Below are 16391 nucleotides of genomic sequence, written 5' to 3'. Positions count from 1 at the left end.
CAGCTAACAATATAGTTTCCCCACCCCACCCTCTTTTGAGTCAGAGTCCAAGCTGGTCCTGAACTTCATCTGTAGTCGAGGATGACCTTAAACTCCTGATCCTCTTGCTTTCACCTCCAAAGTGCTGAAATTACAGACACATGTCCCTAAACCCATTATAAATTCTGTACCATATACCCATATTACTTTTTAAAATATCTAAACTTGTTCTATAGTAAGTTATATCAACAAGATTTTCTCAGGCATTCTTACATTCATTTGGGAGATGATAAAATTTAACTTTGACTCAGCAACTACCAAACAGACAAAAGGAAGATTTTATAATTCCATGTGACCTCCAATTAAGAGTCCATGTAGTCTGAGTGGGGAGGTAGTTCAGTTGGTAAGATGCTGCCTAGCATGCCCAGGACCTGGGATTTGATCTACACAAACCTGGCATGGTGATGCATTCCTGTAACTCCTGCACTTGAGACACAGACAGAAGTATATGAACTCAAGGTGATACTCAGCTACGGAGTAAATTTGAGGCCAGATTGCCATACATGAGACTTTGTATTCCAAAATAAAAGGCAGAGACTATTGAGTTGGCTCAGTGTTTAAGAGCCCTTGTTATAAACCCAGCATGGGTTTATACACGCCTTGAATCTTAATACTCAAAAGGCAGCAGCAGTTGGGTCTCTGTGAACTCAAGGTCAGCTTTATCTACCTAGAGACAGTTCTAGGCCAACCAGTATTACATTGTGAGACCTTGTCTTCAACCAACCAATCAACCCCATTAATTCTTATTCAGCTGAGGGATAAGCCTGCAAAACAGAATTCTATTATATTAAGGTTAACACTTGAAAGATAATCAAGTGACAACTAAAAGCATCAAGATCACAGCTTCACCACAGGATCCTCATATACTTTCATTTACAGGTAGAGAAGGTGGTACAAACCTATACTCAATTCCAACAGGCTTCAGGCAGGAGCTAGAAAAAAATGTAAGTTGGAGGCAAGACAGAGAGGGAGGCAGAGAAGAGGCAAGAAGAGCTTCTCTACAGCCGTATAGCTGCCTAGAATCAAACTACAGTGAGAAAACATTTCTAACCTAAAATTAGCACTCTTTTTTACCTTGTTAACTTATTTTCATGTCAGAAAAACAAACCAGCAACTCAGACTCGCTGTATTTTTAGTTTATATCCCATTTTGATAAAAAATAAATACAGCCGGGTGGTGGCGGCGGCGGCGCATGCCTTTAATCCCAGCACTTGGGAGGTAGAGGCAGGCGAATTTCTGAGTTCAAGGCCAGCCTGGTCTACAAAGTGAGTTCTAGGACAGCCAGGGCTACACAGAAAAACCCTGTCTCGAAACAAACAAACAAACAAACAAACACCCCCCCAAAAACAAAACTTACATGGAAATTTTAAAACACAACACAAGGTTACTTACAGCACTCAACAGGAATAGATGCTATCTGTAGAGAAAGAACTTTTCCACTGGGCTGTGGGATGTGCACACGAAATACAAGTCGGACTCTAGTATTTTTTCTGCCAATATCAGTTTCTCCTTTTCGAAGTTCTATATCTGAGTTGCGGAGCTTTAAAATACCTGCACAGTCAATACTAGAAAAAAAAACAATACATTTTAAATTTTATTAGTCAGAAACTGGTTCTGAACAATTCAGTGGCATAGATATACAGTGTCAATTTGCCAGTCATGCACACCTATAATCTCAGCACTAGAAAGGTAGAGAGGGGGGAGGATCAGGAGTTCTAGGTCAGTCTCAGCTCTATGAGTTCAAGGCCAAAATGGGTTAGAAGAGACTATCTCTCAAAACAACAAAAAATTTCCAGAAAGAACTCTGTACCCCAAATTAGGTGAAAAATTTGGGGTGGGTGTGGTAGCACATTCTAATAATCCCAATATTTGGAAGATACTTAATTAAGACCAAAAATAAGGAGCTCTAAAGATGGCTCCGTGCTTAAGGGGTGTACTGTTCATGCAGAGCATCCAAGTTTGAGTCCTAATCCCCCCCCAGGCAGTTCACAGCTGCTTGTAACACGTGCTCCAGGAGATCTGACACAGTCTTCTGATCTTCTTGGGCACTGTATGCACAAACATCACTCAGCACACACATATACACATATAAAAATATACACAAAATACTCAGCTTCCATAAGGTAGCTCACAGCTGTCTGTAACTCCAGTTCCAGAATACATATGATACAGATATACAACTGAGCAAAACACTCATACACATAAAATAGATAAATCTTAAAAAGGATTTTTTAAAATAAATAAATAAATTAAAATAAAGTAATTGGGCTGGAGAAATGGCTCAGCAGTTAAGAGTACAGACCACTCTTCCAAGGAACCTGGGTTTAATTCCCAACAACCACATGGCAGCTAACAACTGTCTAACTCTAGTTACAGGGGATCAGAGCCCTTCTTTTATCTTCTTTGGGCACCAGCCATGCACATGAATCATAGATAGATAGATAGATAGATAGATAGATAGATAGATAGATAGATAAGATAGTAGATGCTCAGCAGTTAAGATTAGCTATTTTCTTTATTTACATTTCAAATGTTACCCCCTTTCCTAGTTTCCCCTCCGAAAATCCCCTATCCAGTTCCCCCTCCCCCTGCTCCCCTTCCCACCCACTCCCACTTCTTGGCCCTGGCGTTGCCCTGTACTTGGGCATAGAACCTTCACAGGACAAAAGGCCTCTCCTCACACTGATGACCAGTTAGACCATCCTCTGCTACATATGCAGCTAGAGCCACGAGTCCCTCCATGTGTTTTTTTTTTTTGATTGGTGGTTCAGTCCCAGAGAGCTCTGGGGGTACTGGTTAGTTCATATTGTTCCTCCTATGGGGCTGCAAAACCCTTCAACTCCCTGGGTACTTTCTCTAGTTCCTTCATTGGGGACGCTGTGCTCCGTCCAATAGATGACTGTGAGCATTCACTTCTGTATTTGCCAGGCACTGGCAGAGCCTCTCAGGAGACAGCTTTTTCAGGCTCCTGTCAGCAAGCTCTTGTTGGTATCTGCCATAGTGTCTGGGTTTGGTGGTTGTTTATGGGAGGGATTCCCCAAGTGGGGCACTGGCTGTTCTTCCAGAGGTTCTGAGTTCAATTCCCAGAAAGGTCATGGTGGCTCGAAACCATCTGTAATAGACTCTGATGCTCTCTTCTGGTGTGTCTGAAGATAGCAACAGTGTACTCACATATATAAAATAAATCTTTAAAAACAATTTTGCAGGGCAGTGGTGGTGTAAGCCTTTAATCCCAGCACTTGAGAGGCAGAGGCAGGTGGATTTCTGAGTTCGAGGCCAGTCTGGTCTACAGAGTGAGTTCCAGGACAGCCAGGGCTATACAGAGAAACCCTGTCTCAAAAACAAAAAACAATTTTAAATTTGTTTGAAAAAACTACTGTTTTTGTTTTTTGAGATAGGGTTTCACTTTGTTGCCCAAATAACTTCAAACTCAAAAGTTGTCCTGACTTTAGACTTCTAAGTGTTAGGATTAGAGGTATATACAAACAAATTAACTTTTTTTTCAAGATTTATTAAACATGAGATGCATTCACTGATAAGTGGATATTAGCCAAGAAACTTAGAATACCCAAGATACAATTTGCAAAACACACAAAACTCAAGAAGAAGGAAGACCAAAGTGTGGATACTTCGTCCCTCCTTAGAATGGGGAACAAAATACCCATGGAAGGAGTTACAGAGACAAAGTTTGGAGCTGAGATAAAAGGATGGGCCATCCAGAGACTGCCCCACCCAGGGATCCATCCCATAATCAGCCACCAAATGCAGACACTATCGCATATGCCAGCAAGATTTTGCTGAAAGGACCTTGATATAGCTGTCTCTTATGATGCTATATGCCTGGTAAATACAGAAGTGGATGCTTACAGTCATCTATTGGATGGAACACAGGGCCCCCAATGGAGGAGCTAGAGAAAGTACCCAAGAAGCTGAAGGGGCCTGCAACCCTATATATAGGTGGAACAACAATATGAACTAACCAGTACCCCCAGAGCTTGTGTCTCTAGCTGCATATGTAGCAGAAGATGGCCTAAACTGCCATCATTGGGAAGAGAGGCCCCTTGGTCTTGCAAACTCTATATGCCCCAGTACAGGGGAACGCCAGGGCCAAGAAGTAGAGTGGGTGGGTAGGGGAGCAGGGCAGGGGGAGGGTATAGGGGACTTTCAGGATAGCATTTGAAATGTTAATGAAGAAAATATCTAATAAAAAATTGAAAAAAAAACTATTTATTTATTTATTTATTTATTTATTTAATGTATATGGGTACGCTGTAGCTGTCTTCAGACATACCAGAAGTGGTCATCACATCTCAACAGATGGTTGTGAGCCACCTCGTGGTTGCTGGGAATTAAACTCAGGACCTTTGGAAGAGCAGTAAGTGCTCTTAACCACTGAGCCATCTCTCCAGCCCCAACTTGAATTTTCAATCAGGTATAACATTGACTCATTCACATTAGCCCTATTTTGAAGACAGGAAGAGGCTTTGCGTAGATATTTAAAGTACCATGTTCTGTATTTTTGTTGTTGTTTGTTTGTTGGGTTTTGTTGTTGTTGTTTTGTTTTTCCAGACAGGGTTTCTCTGTGTAGCCTTGGCTGTCCTGGAACTCACTCTGTAGACCAGGCTGGCCTCGAACTCAGAAATCCGCCTGTCTTTGCCTCCCAAGTGCTGAGATTATGTTGTTTGTTCCTAGACAATATCTCACTATAGACTTGGCTGGCCTAGAACTGAAAATGTAGTTAGGCAGACCTCAAAGAGATCCATCTACCTCTGCCTCTGAAATGCTAAGACTTTTAATGGTATGAGCCACTACCCCGTCTACTGTTTCTGGATTTCTGAGATAGGATCTTGTACATATAGCTCAGGCTGTCCTCTAATTCACCATCTAGTTGAGGATTACCCTGAACTCCTGTTCTTCCTGCCTTCTGGGATTACAGGTACAAGTCACCAACTGTCTTTCTGGAAATAGGAAACTTACTGTTCTCCTGAGCAAAATTTTCAGAATTACTTATGTAATGTTAGTCAGTTAGCTTTAAACAATTTTATATTTTTGTAGTTAGCTAAAACCCAAAGCCAAACAAACCATGCAGTTTTGTTTCAAGGAAAAAAAACTGATTTTTTTTTTAATTTAGGTTTTTTTTTTTTTTAATCTTATTCTTAATTATGTGAGCGTGTTGATGCACATGAGTGCAGGTGCCTGTGATGGCTATGGGTATCAGAGATCCTGGAAGCTGGAATTATAGACAGTTGTCAGGTGCCTGAAATGGGTGCTGAGAACACAACTCTAGTCCTCTGGAAGAAGAATATGGGATTTTAACCATTGAGCTTACTCGTGTTAGCAAAGGTTTTAAGTTAGCTGGCTGGAGATAGAGGCAGGTGAATCTGAGTCTGAGGCCAGCAAGGTCTACAGAGTGAGTTCTAGGACAGCCAGGGCTACATAATGAGACCCCATCTCAAAAAAACCAAACCAAACCAAAACCAAAATCCAAAAAAAATACCTCGCTGACATATTATTTTCAGGTAGAAGTGGGATTTCCAGAACTTTTGTGCTGGCGATTATTATCTCTTGACTTGCAGTAGCAACTGTCTTTCCAGTAATCCGATGCACCTGGTAAAATGCATGAGGTCGTAAATATCTATCATCGGCTGTTCCAATAAACATCTGTAGATTTATTGGCTTTTCACTATAGCCCAGGAGCTAAATGAAAAGAAGAAACACAAGAAAGTACACTTCATTATCCAGGCATTTTAAAATAAGATTATAAGCCTACTATATTTGTATTACATACCACTGTAAATTAAAGTATTATCACAAAACAGACAGTAAAGTAACCCGTGAGAGCCTGACCATGCCACACTGAGTATATGGACCACACAAAATGGATTTGCTTTTTCTTCCTTTTTGGGGTGGGGGGACGGACGGACGGACGGGCATTGCTAAAAGGGATGGGGAGTGGACACAGAGGACGGGGCAGTGAGCATGATCAGGGTATATGATGTGAAATGTTCAAATAATCGATAAAGATATTATTTATTTATTTTATGTATATGAGTACACTGTAGCTGTCTTCAGATACACCAGCAGAGAGCATCAGATCCCATTACAGATGGTTGTGAGCCACCATGTGGTTGCTGGGAATTGAACTCAGGACCTCTGGAAAAGCAGCCAGTGCTTTTAACCACTGAGCCATCTCTCCAGCATGCCCTCCCATCTTTGTTTTTAAGTTTCTATTTTTTTCTCCAATATTTTTTTTATTACTTTACATCCCAATCACAGCTCCCACCTCCTTTCCTCCCTTACAAATCCCTCCTCCATTGTCCCCTCTCCTCTTCAGAGAAGGGGGAGCCCCCCTTGGGTATCACTCAACCCTGGGACATCTAGTCCCAGGCACATCTTCTCCCACTAAGGACCAATTAGGCAGCCCAGGTAGGGAGAAAAGGATCCAATGGCAGGGAACAGACCTAGACAGCCCTAGCTGCAATTTGCTACATCCAGCCCCCACATACTCCCTAGTTGGTGACGCAGCTTCTGGGAGCCCCTGTAGACCTAGGCTAGTTGAATCTGTAGGTCTTCTTGTGGTGTCTTTGACCCCTCCAGCTTCCTCAACTCCCCCCACTCCCCTCTTCCACAAGACTCCTTGAAGTCCACCTGATTTATGGCTGTGGGTCAGAATAATCCTTCTTAACATGGACAGTATTGCACTCTAGGAAGTGGGGGGGTGGCTAGAAGGCTATTTTGAATTTTAGTTATCAACATGAGAAATGTTTTTTGTAGTAGAGTAGTCATGTTCACCTAACAAGAGAAATGGGATATACTATAGGCAATTATTGAGAAGGGGTTAGAGACAGAAATTCCCATCAATTTATTCAATAGTCATAGTTTTTCAAAGTAACTAACTAGCCTATGTAACATACAGTATTTTAGAATGCCCCATCAGACAACCGAGTATAGAAAAAGATTATAAGCCTAGAAGCCAGACCCTTGGTATATAAAAACACAAAACATTTTTTTGTTTTTGTTTTGTTTTGTTTTGTTTTTTTCGAGACAGGGTTTCTCTGTATAGCCCTGGCTGTCCCGGAGCTCACTTTGTAGACCAGGCTGGCCTCGAACTCAGAAATCTACCTGCCTCTGCCTCCCGAGTGCTGGGATTAAAGGCGTGCGCCACCACGCCTGGCTATCATTTTTAAGCTTTAACATTGATAAGCTTTTCATAAGCTTAATTACCATGTAAACAGTTCATCATTTCAAAAAATCATGTCATTGCAAATAATGCTATTCTTGAAATTTAGGCTACTGATCAATACACGCGCCTTTGTACCTGCAAAACTCACACTGAATTGCAGGTGTTAAATGACTACTTTACTGTCTTCTTTAAGTCATTAGCTAGTCTCTTCATTTTGGAACATTATTTTCATTACTTTAAGTTAGCTTTATAGTTTAGCTTTATACTTTTTTTTTGTTTGTTTGTTTGTTTTTGTTTTTTTTGTTTTTTGAGACAGGGTTTCTCTGTATAGCCCTGGCTGGCCTCGAACTCAGAAATCCACCTGCCTTTGCCTCCCAAGTGCTGGGACTAATGGCGTGCGCAACCTCCGCCCAGCCTACACTTCCTTTTAACACTGTAACATTGACATTGTTAATACTGCATGCAAATTCATCTATACTATTGTTGAATTTCCATTTTATTGTTGTTTTAGAGGGTAGGCTTAGGTCTGACAGAATTGAGAACTACTGGTCTATAAAATCTGCAAGTAACGTGGCATAAAGATCTAGGGATACAACCAAGGACTTAGGGCACCATCTTATAAAAGGCAAGATCCATGAGTGTCATTCACATTCCAGACACAACTTAATTTGAGAAGAATGATAAGCCATAATTCCAACAACCTTTTTCAAAGGACACATAGATGTAAGTAGAAAACAAATGGCTAATAAATAAGTGGAAAAATCTTTGATTAACAAAAGATATCACTTTTTGTTTTGTTTTAAGACAGGGTTTCTCTATGTAGCCCTGGCTGTCCTGGAACTCACTTTGTAGAACAGGCTGGCCTCAAATCCAGAGATCTGCTTTCTTCTGCTTCCTGAGTACTGGAATTAAAGGCATGCACCACCACTACCACCTGGCTAAGATACCACTTTTTAAAAAATTATTTTATGTGTTGAGTGTTTTGCACCTGCATGTATGACTATACACTATCTTCATGTGCAATAACCTTGAAGAACAAAAGAGGGTAGTGGATTCCTCGGAACTGGAGGTAGACATGTATCTTTTTAAAAGATATATATCTTTTGACCATCTATCTAGGAAGATAAAAAACCCATATGGAGGCTAATAATCTGCCTGTAACTCTAGGAAGACCCAATGTTTCTTCTGGTTTCCAGGGGCATTGTACACACAAATAGTGCAGATATACATGCAGCCAAAACACCCATACACACAAAATAATAAATTAAATTAAAAAATGAGACTGGTGGCTTTTAAATAACATATGTACATCTTCAGTCCTAATTTCACTAAAAAATTTATACTTTAAAATGTTTTATTTAAGCTGGGTGGTGGCAGTGTATGCCTTTAATCCTAGCACTAGGGAGGCAGAGGCAAGTTGATCTACTCTGGTCTACAGAGTAAGTTCCATGACAACGAGGGCAACATAGAGAAACCCTGTCTCAAAAACAAAACAAAACAAATAACAAAAACCCAAACAAACAAAACAACAACAACAAAAGAATTTAAACCAGCATTCTGTGTTTGCACTATAATGGCATGTATGTTACAGATGAGCCATGTTTTAAATACATACATATAACTTTGTTTTAGTTTTTGAGATAGGGTCTCACTCAGCAGCTCAGATTGGCCTTGAACTTGTGGCAATCTTCTTTCTAAGCTACTCAAACGCTAGGTTTACAGGTGTAAACCACTATGCCTAGCTTTCTTTGTAGAGTTTTAGTTACATTTTCATAAAACTTAGTTTGAGCTAGTGTTAATTAATGCCTTTTATATAAGAGCCACTATGCCTATATGGTGTAGATCTTAACTACATTTTTTTATTAAACTTTCTGTTTGAACTAGTGTTAATATATGTCTTTTATGCTAAGGTTATGTTTAGCCCTTTATAACAGAAAAATTCAAGTAACTATAAGTTAAACATTTTAAAATAATGAAGTTTATTTTTCAGATTCTGTATTTTTTTCTGTTGTGCACCTCTGATAAATCTTCCAGACTCTCATCTAACAGAGTATAAACCTATCTCAAGTCTTCTGGAAGTTAAGAGAGGGCATCATAGGGTTTACTCTTTAGTATGCAAACTGTTCAATTGCATTTTCAGCAGATCTGCTAGTGCTCCCCTCAGAACCTTTAGCTCACGTCTTAATGGAGATTTTATATCATCTACTAAAAATCACTATCACTGTTTCGTGACAAAAGTTACCACTTGGTAACAATACAGACACAGATACAGACACATACACACACAGTCTGTTGTCTGTCTGCCTGAAACCTAATTCATTATTATAGACTTTTATCCAATTTGAATGTTTTCACCCTCATCTCATAAGCCCTTTCCAGACACATTTGTGCCTCAATTCCTGACATTACCTTAGGCTCTTAAAGTACAACAGCAATGTGCAATTCACTATACTCAAGCAGAATTTGCAGCTTTCTGTAAGTATTTTAATACATATATAACAAAGAAATCTTCCAATATTTTCATTTTTAATACCTTTAAATTGCTTTGTCATTAACAATTTAATTGAGATTTAATCGAATGGAAACTGGTTAATAAAACAAAATGTTCAATATGAACACAGAAAAAAAAGGCCTAAATAACTAAAGAAGAAATTGGAAAAACACACACATACAAATGTACATGTGTAGAAATTAAAATTTTTTCTTATAATTCTTTAGCAGCAAATGAGTTAAATGATAATGCCACATACAAACTACCATGTCTTTTATACTTCTAGAGACAAAAAAGTCAAGATAGAGAATGGTTATATACTCTGCTTTAATTATTTAATTAAATAATCCTAAATAAATTTAAATGTTACTATTATACATAAATGTTATTATAAGTATCACAAAGGGGATAAGCACCTTATACCAAAGAGTCCTTAGTCATATTACATGACTCATATTTATACTAGCTTGGCAAAGATATAAGCCACCTGTCCTTTTCACTTTGATAAAATAAACTACGGCTATGGGAAGGTAATCGTGCATATAAGATTTCAAAGGGAATATATATAAATATATTTCTGACAACACCTGCTTAAGTACATATAATACAGGATAAGGAAAATAGGACTGCTCCTCTGTGTCTCAGTGATTTTTAAAAAGAACAAACTAGTTACACTACTGACATATCCAATCACAGAAGGAACATTTATGTTATATGCTATCAATAAATGACTACTGTTAAAGAATCCTCTAAGCCGGGCGGTGGTGGCCCACGCCTTTAATCCCAGCACTTGGGAGGCAGAAACAGGCGGATTTCTGAGTTCAAGGCCAGCCTGGTCTATAAAGTGAGTTCCAGGTCAGCTAGAGCTATACAGAGGAACCCTGTCTCGAAAAACCAAAAAAAACCAAACCAAACCAAAACAAAAAAAACCAAAAAGAATCCTCTAGCATCTTTCATCTATTATCAGTACTCTGCTAGTCAGGCCACTGTCAGCCTGTTTGCTATGTTTCTACATCGTTTCCATAGTAAAGATCTGTGCCTGCTTAATTTAACTTAAGCTGGAGGGTTAAAGCCTGAAGGTCACTACAGGACACACTACAGAGACTTTAATAACAGCAGTTCCATTATCAGTCCTGCCAAATTACTTGGGAAGGACCCCTGATCTGTCTATATCAGAAACATGAACAGATTTGAAACACTGCAGGGATACTAAAAGAAACAAAAATAAAATTCGATATCATAAATTGCTGAAAGGCAAAAATGTGACAAAACAAAATTAAGTGTTGATGTATATATTACAATGTCATATAAAAAATCATTACTAGCACTTGAAACACAGGCAGGAGAATCAGTACTTTATGGCCATTCTTAGCTACACAGTGACTTTTAGGTCAACCTGGGCTATATGAGACTTTGTATAAAAAAAAAAAAAATCAAAAACAAAACCAAGTCATCACTAGGCAATGGATCTTTACCTATGATAAAGTACAATGTCTAAGAACAGCAAAACTATAAACCTCATCTTTCAAACTTAAAATTTCTATGGTAAGACTGAAATATTTCTGTATCACACTAGGGACAGAGTTTAGTTGTACAGTACTCGCCCTTTATGTATGAGGCCCTGGGTTTGGCCCCCAGCACAGCAACAAAATAGAAAAGAAAAAAGCTTACCACTATAAAAGAATATAATCTATATTCTTTTAATTTACTTTTGAGATAAGGTCTGACCAAGCAGACCAGGTTAGCCAAACAATATGGTATAAGCTCTTTTTTTCCTTAGTGAAAGTTACCGAATCCCCAGTACCTGAATTCACAAACAGAATACAGCATGCACTCACAACACTGAACTCTGTTCACAGACACCAGGAAACTGGCACCAGTATAGCTGCCAACTACAGTCCCACACTTTCCATATATATATGTACATTCTTATATGTTTGTTTGTATGCATTTTTATTAAAGAGAGATTTAAGTAATTACTACACTGGTAAAGATACAGACATATCCATCACATGAATAAATTTTCTTATATTTGTGACACTTAAAACTCTGTTTCCTAGAAACTATTAATCTGTGTCTCTACAGTTTATTCAACTTGGAAAGCTATATGTAACCCTGTCAGATTTTTTTTTTTAATCATCATACTTCCATAGAGAGCCATGAGAACTGGGAGTAATGGTATATCTATGACATACCAAAACACCACGGAGAACTACACAAGTTGTTGCATACAGCAACTATTTGTGCCTTCCTACAGATGGGTGGTAGTAGCCTATAAGTAAACTACAATTGCGTAACTATTAATGCACTGAGTTGTTTCTAATTTGCGCTTATTGACATTTATGAATGTTGGTGTTCAGATTATTGTACATTTCTTTTTAAAGATTCACTTATTTATTTTATGTGAGTACACTGTCACTCCCCTCAGACACACCAGAAGAGGGCATCGGATTCCATTACAGACAGTTGTGAGCCACCATGTGGATGCTGGGAATTGAACTCAGGACCTCTGGAAGAGCAGTCAGTGTTCTTAACCTTTGAGCCATCTCTCCAGGTCCCTATTGTGCATTTTTAAAAAACTTTTTTGTTTGTTGTTTTTATCCCCCTCATCCCCCTTATTAAAAGACAGCGTCTCTTTGGTAGCCATGCTGTCCTAGAACTCACAATGTGTCCCTGGCCGACCTTGGGAATCCACAGTGATCCCCTTGACCTCAACATTCTGGAGGCTGGGATTCCAAGCAAAAATCACCATCAATGGTTTAAAACTAAGCATATCTTAGTTTTACTTATTTATTTTTAAATGTTATACTCCATTCATGTGAATTTAAAATTAAAAAAAAAAACTTAATTCAAAGCTTTAAAAATATGAGACATACTTGAAATAAACAAAATAGCCTATGGCATACCATAGGCCCTAATGTAGAAGAACCAATCAACAGGACTGAAACCTCCAAAACTGAACCAAAATAAACCTTCCTCATTACAAGCTGGTTACCTCATTTATGATATCACAGTGATGGAAAGTTTACTAACCCACCATCCTTAAAAAAAATTAATGCGGCTAGAGGATGTCTCAGCAATTAAGTACACTTGCTGTTCTTGCAGAGGACTTGGTTCAGTTATCAGCATGTACATCCTTAGGCTCACAACTGCCTGTAATTCCAAATAAGCAGGCATACACAAATGCAGGTAAAATAAATTTTAAAAACTTAATTCATCTTTCAGACAACTATCTAGTTTTCCTCTCAATATATATTTAAGAGAAGATGAGGGGAGAGACTAAAATGTTATCAAATGTTGCTTATTTTTCAGGGTGACAAATCTGGGTAATCTATTGCATTATTCTTTCTACTTTCTGCACAACTTTAATTTGTATGTGTGTATATGTGTGCTGCATGTCATGAATACACATGGAGTTCCTTTATTACTTTCTGCCTTGTGACAAGTTCTCTCACTGAAACTGAAGCTAGCTTTCTTGACTAGGCTGGCAACTGGTCAGAAAACTCCTGAAATCAGGAGGGTGTTTCTATACCCTAGTGCTGAGACAGGCACATTTGGGCAAAGCTGGCTTTTTAAGTCATTGTCAAACTCAAGTCCTCATGCTTACAGAACATGCTTCCTCTACTAAGTTGTTTCCCCAGGAACATCTAGTATATTATACACACATTTTTTTTTGGTCTTGTTTTGTTTTTTGTTTTTTGTTTTCCAAGACAGAGTTTCTCTGGTATAGAGAAATGATTTGTACTTGGAACTCACTTCATAGACCAGGCTAGCCTCAAACTCAGAGATCTGCCTGCTTCTGACTTCTGAGTGCTAGCATTAAAGGCATGGGCCATCACCACCTGACACAATATAGTCTTTTTAAAATCAGAAAAACAACAATTTGACCACCAACATCTTATTTCCCCAGATAGAAAGTCAGGAAGGTTTCTTTTGGACTAGCTAAGAAAATACTGCCACATCAACAACCATACAAAACAGAGGCTCTTCAAATTTGAGTTTTCTTTCTTTTAGCTAAATCAATATACTTATTCAATCATTACCATGCATGTCTATAGGGAAAAGCTCCCAAATCTCTTACCTTCACAACAGGATGGCCACCAGTAGAGGCTTTCACTGCCCCTCGGCTACCTTCAGTTTCATAATGGGCTCTATGGTGAGTTTTAGGTTGCACTTCTATTTTCAATTCACATTGTCCAAAGTGAGTTGGTAAAGGCCAGTCTAATGGAGGTAATGAAGATGTGCTATAAACAAAACACACAAACAACCTCATCATATTATTATTGCAAAGCAGAGTCAAAGACTCAAAGCATCTCTCTGCCAGTTCCAATATTTTTTCCAGTGGTTAAAAAAAAAGAAGTATTCCAAAATTACCTTATTTCATTTGTAAGTTATAGTACCAACCATGGAAGGTATTTAATAGGCTATTCTTTTTCTGTTTGTTTGGTTTGGCTATTTTGAGACAGGGTTTCTCTGTGTACCTTTGGCTATCCTGGAACTTGCTCTGTAGACCAGTCTGACCTTGAATTCATAGAGATCCACCTGCCTCTGGCTCCTGAGTACTGGGATTAAAGGCGTACACTACCATCACCAGGGTCTCTATCCTTTTTAGTGAATAAATAATTCTTTAACCTAAAGAATTAAGTGGTGGTTGGTGAGATAGCTCAGCGGTTAAGAGCACCGACTGTTCTTCCAAAGGTCCTGAGTTCAAATCCCAGCAACCACACGGTGGATCACAACCATCTGTAACAAAAATCTGATGCCCTCTTCTGGAGTATCTGAAGACAGCTACAGTGCACACACATATAATAAATAAATAAATCTCTAAAAAAACAAAAAACTTAAGTGACACTGGCTGTTCTGGATCTAGTGCTATAGGCTAGGCTGGCCTCGAACTCACAGAAATTCACCTGCCTCTGCCTCCCAAGTACTGGGATTAAAGTTGTTTGTCATCCTAGTCCTCCTAGTAGTTCAATTTCTTAAAGCCCGTAGCTGTGAAGAATAAGTCATTTTATTCATTTGTATTTTATGTGTATGAGTGTTTTGCCTTCATGTGTGTCTGTCTGTGTACCATGTGCATGTCAAATAGCTGCAGAAGCCAGAAGAGGGCATTGTATGTCTTGGAGCTAGAGTTACAGATGGTTGTCAGCTGCCATGTGGGTGCTAGGAATTGAGTCTGGGTCTTCTGGAAGAGCAGCAGATACTCTTAAAAACTGAGCAATCTACCCAGTCCCCAAGACTAAGGACCTTCAAAAGCTACACTTCTACTTCTTTCAGTATTTCTACTTCTTTCTCCCTGCTCTAGTAGGACTCTGTGGAAACCAATCTATTCTGCCTGTGGCCTCCTCTACTTCCTATCATTTCACTCTTCTCTCTGAAGAACTGCTTATCTCAAGCAATCCTGTGATTGACGAAGTTTAGTTTCAGTACATAACTGCTTGAAATAAACATAAAGCATTTTGGTATGTTTTTAAAAGGTTATTATATCCTTGATTAATAAGAATTTAAAGCAGGGCGGTGGTGGCGCATGCCTTTAATCCCAGCATTTGGGAGGCAGAAGTAGGTGGATTTCTAAGTTCGAGGCCAGCCTGGTCTACAAAGTGAGTTCCAGGACAGCCAGGGCTACACAGAGAAACCCTGTCTCAAAAAACAAAAACAACAACAACAACAAAAAAGAATTTAAGGGCTGGAGAGATGGCTCAGTGGTTAAAGGCACTGACTGCTCTCCTAGAGGTCCCAAATTCAATTCCTAGCAACCACATGGTGGCTCACAATCATCTGTAATTGGATCCGATGCCCTCTTCTAGTGTGTCTGAAGACAGCTACAAAGTACTCCTATACATAAAATAAATAAGAAGAAGAAGAGGAAGAAGAGGAGGAGGAGGAAGAGGAAGAAGAATTATTATTATTTAAATATTGTAAAGACCTAAAGGTTAATTTAGATCTATTAATATTAAAAATATTACAAGGGCTTGGAAGACTGTTCAGTAGAAAGAGTGCTTGCCATTCTTTTTTTTTTTTTTTAAGATTTATTTATTTATTTTATGCATGTGAGTACAACTAGCTGTACAGATAGTTGTGAGCCTTCATGTGGTTGTTGGGAATTGAGTTTTTAGGACCTCTGCTCGCTCTGGTTGGCCCTGCTTGCTCTGGTCAACTCTACTTCTTCAGTCTTTATTATCATAAATACACTGTAGATGACTTCAGACACACCAGATGAGGGCATCAGATCTCATTAAGGGTGGTTGTAAGCCACCATGTGGTTGCTAGGATTTGAACTCAGGACCTTCGGAAGAACAGTCAGTGCTCTTAACCACTGAGCCATCTCAGCAGCCCAGAGTGCTTGCCATTCTATAATGAGGGTCTTGGTTCAAATCCCCAAAACACACATAAAAGTCAGAACAGTGGCCCAAGCCTGTAATCCCAGCACTGGGAAGAGAGACAGGAAGATCCCTGGGGCTTTCCAGCCAACCAGGATCAACGAGAGATCCTCTTTTAAAATCAAGTAGAAGCTAGACAGTTGTGGGGACACCTTTGATCCTAGAACTCAGAAGGCAGAAGCAGATACATCTCTGAGTTAGAGGATAGCCTGATCTACAGAGCAAGTTCCAGGGCAGCCAGGGCTATGTAGAGAAACCCTGTCTCAAAAAAAAAAAAAAAAAAAAAAAAAAACAAAAC

The 16391-nt window shown here is 39.1% G+C and overlaps 1 protein-coding gene across 4 annotated transcripts in view; it reads right to left on the bottom strand.

Moving 5' to 3' along the window:
• Positions 1 to 16391, bottom strand: part of Nfatc3 (nuclear factor of activated T cells, cytoplasmic, calcineurin dependent 3) — a 71720-nt gene that overhangs the window by 32770 nt on the left and 22559 nt on the right. For all 4 annotated transcript variants that reach the window (NM_001368797.1, XM_006530754.4, NM_001368796.1 and 1 more), the window contains exons 3-5: positions 13795 to 13957; positions 5537 to 5736; positions 1432 to 1604 (exon numbers count right to left, since the gene is read on the bottom strand). In NM_001368797.1, the coding sequence (NP_001355726.1) occupies positions 1432 to 1604; positions 5537 to 5736; positions 13795 to 13957 (536 nt within the window). The remainder of the gene's footprint in view (positions 1 to 1431; positions 1605 to 5536; positions 5737 to 13794; positions 13958 to 16391) is intronic.

This window comes from Mus musculus, chromosome 8 (assembly GCF_000001635.26).
Source record: "Mus musculus strain C57BL/6J chromosome 8, GRCm38.p6 C57BL/6J".
Lineage (NCBI taxonomy): Eukaryota > Metazoa > Chordata > Mammalia > Rodentia > Muridae > Mus > Mus musculus.
Note: the sequence above shows the minus strand (reverse complement) of the source record. Positions and strands in the feature narration are given on the sequence as shown.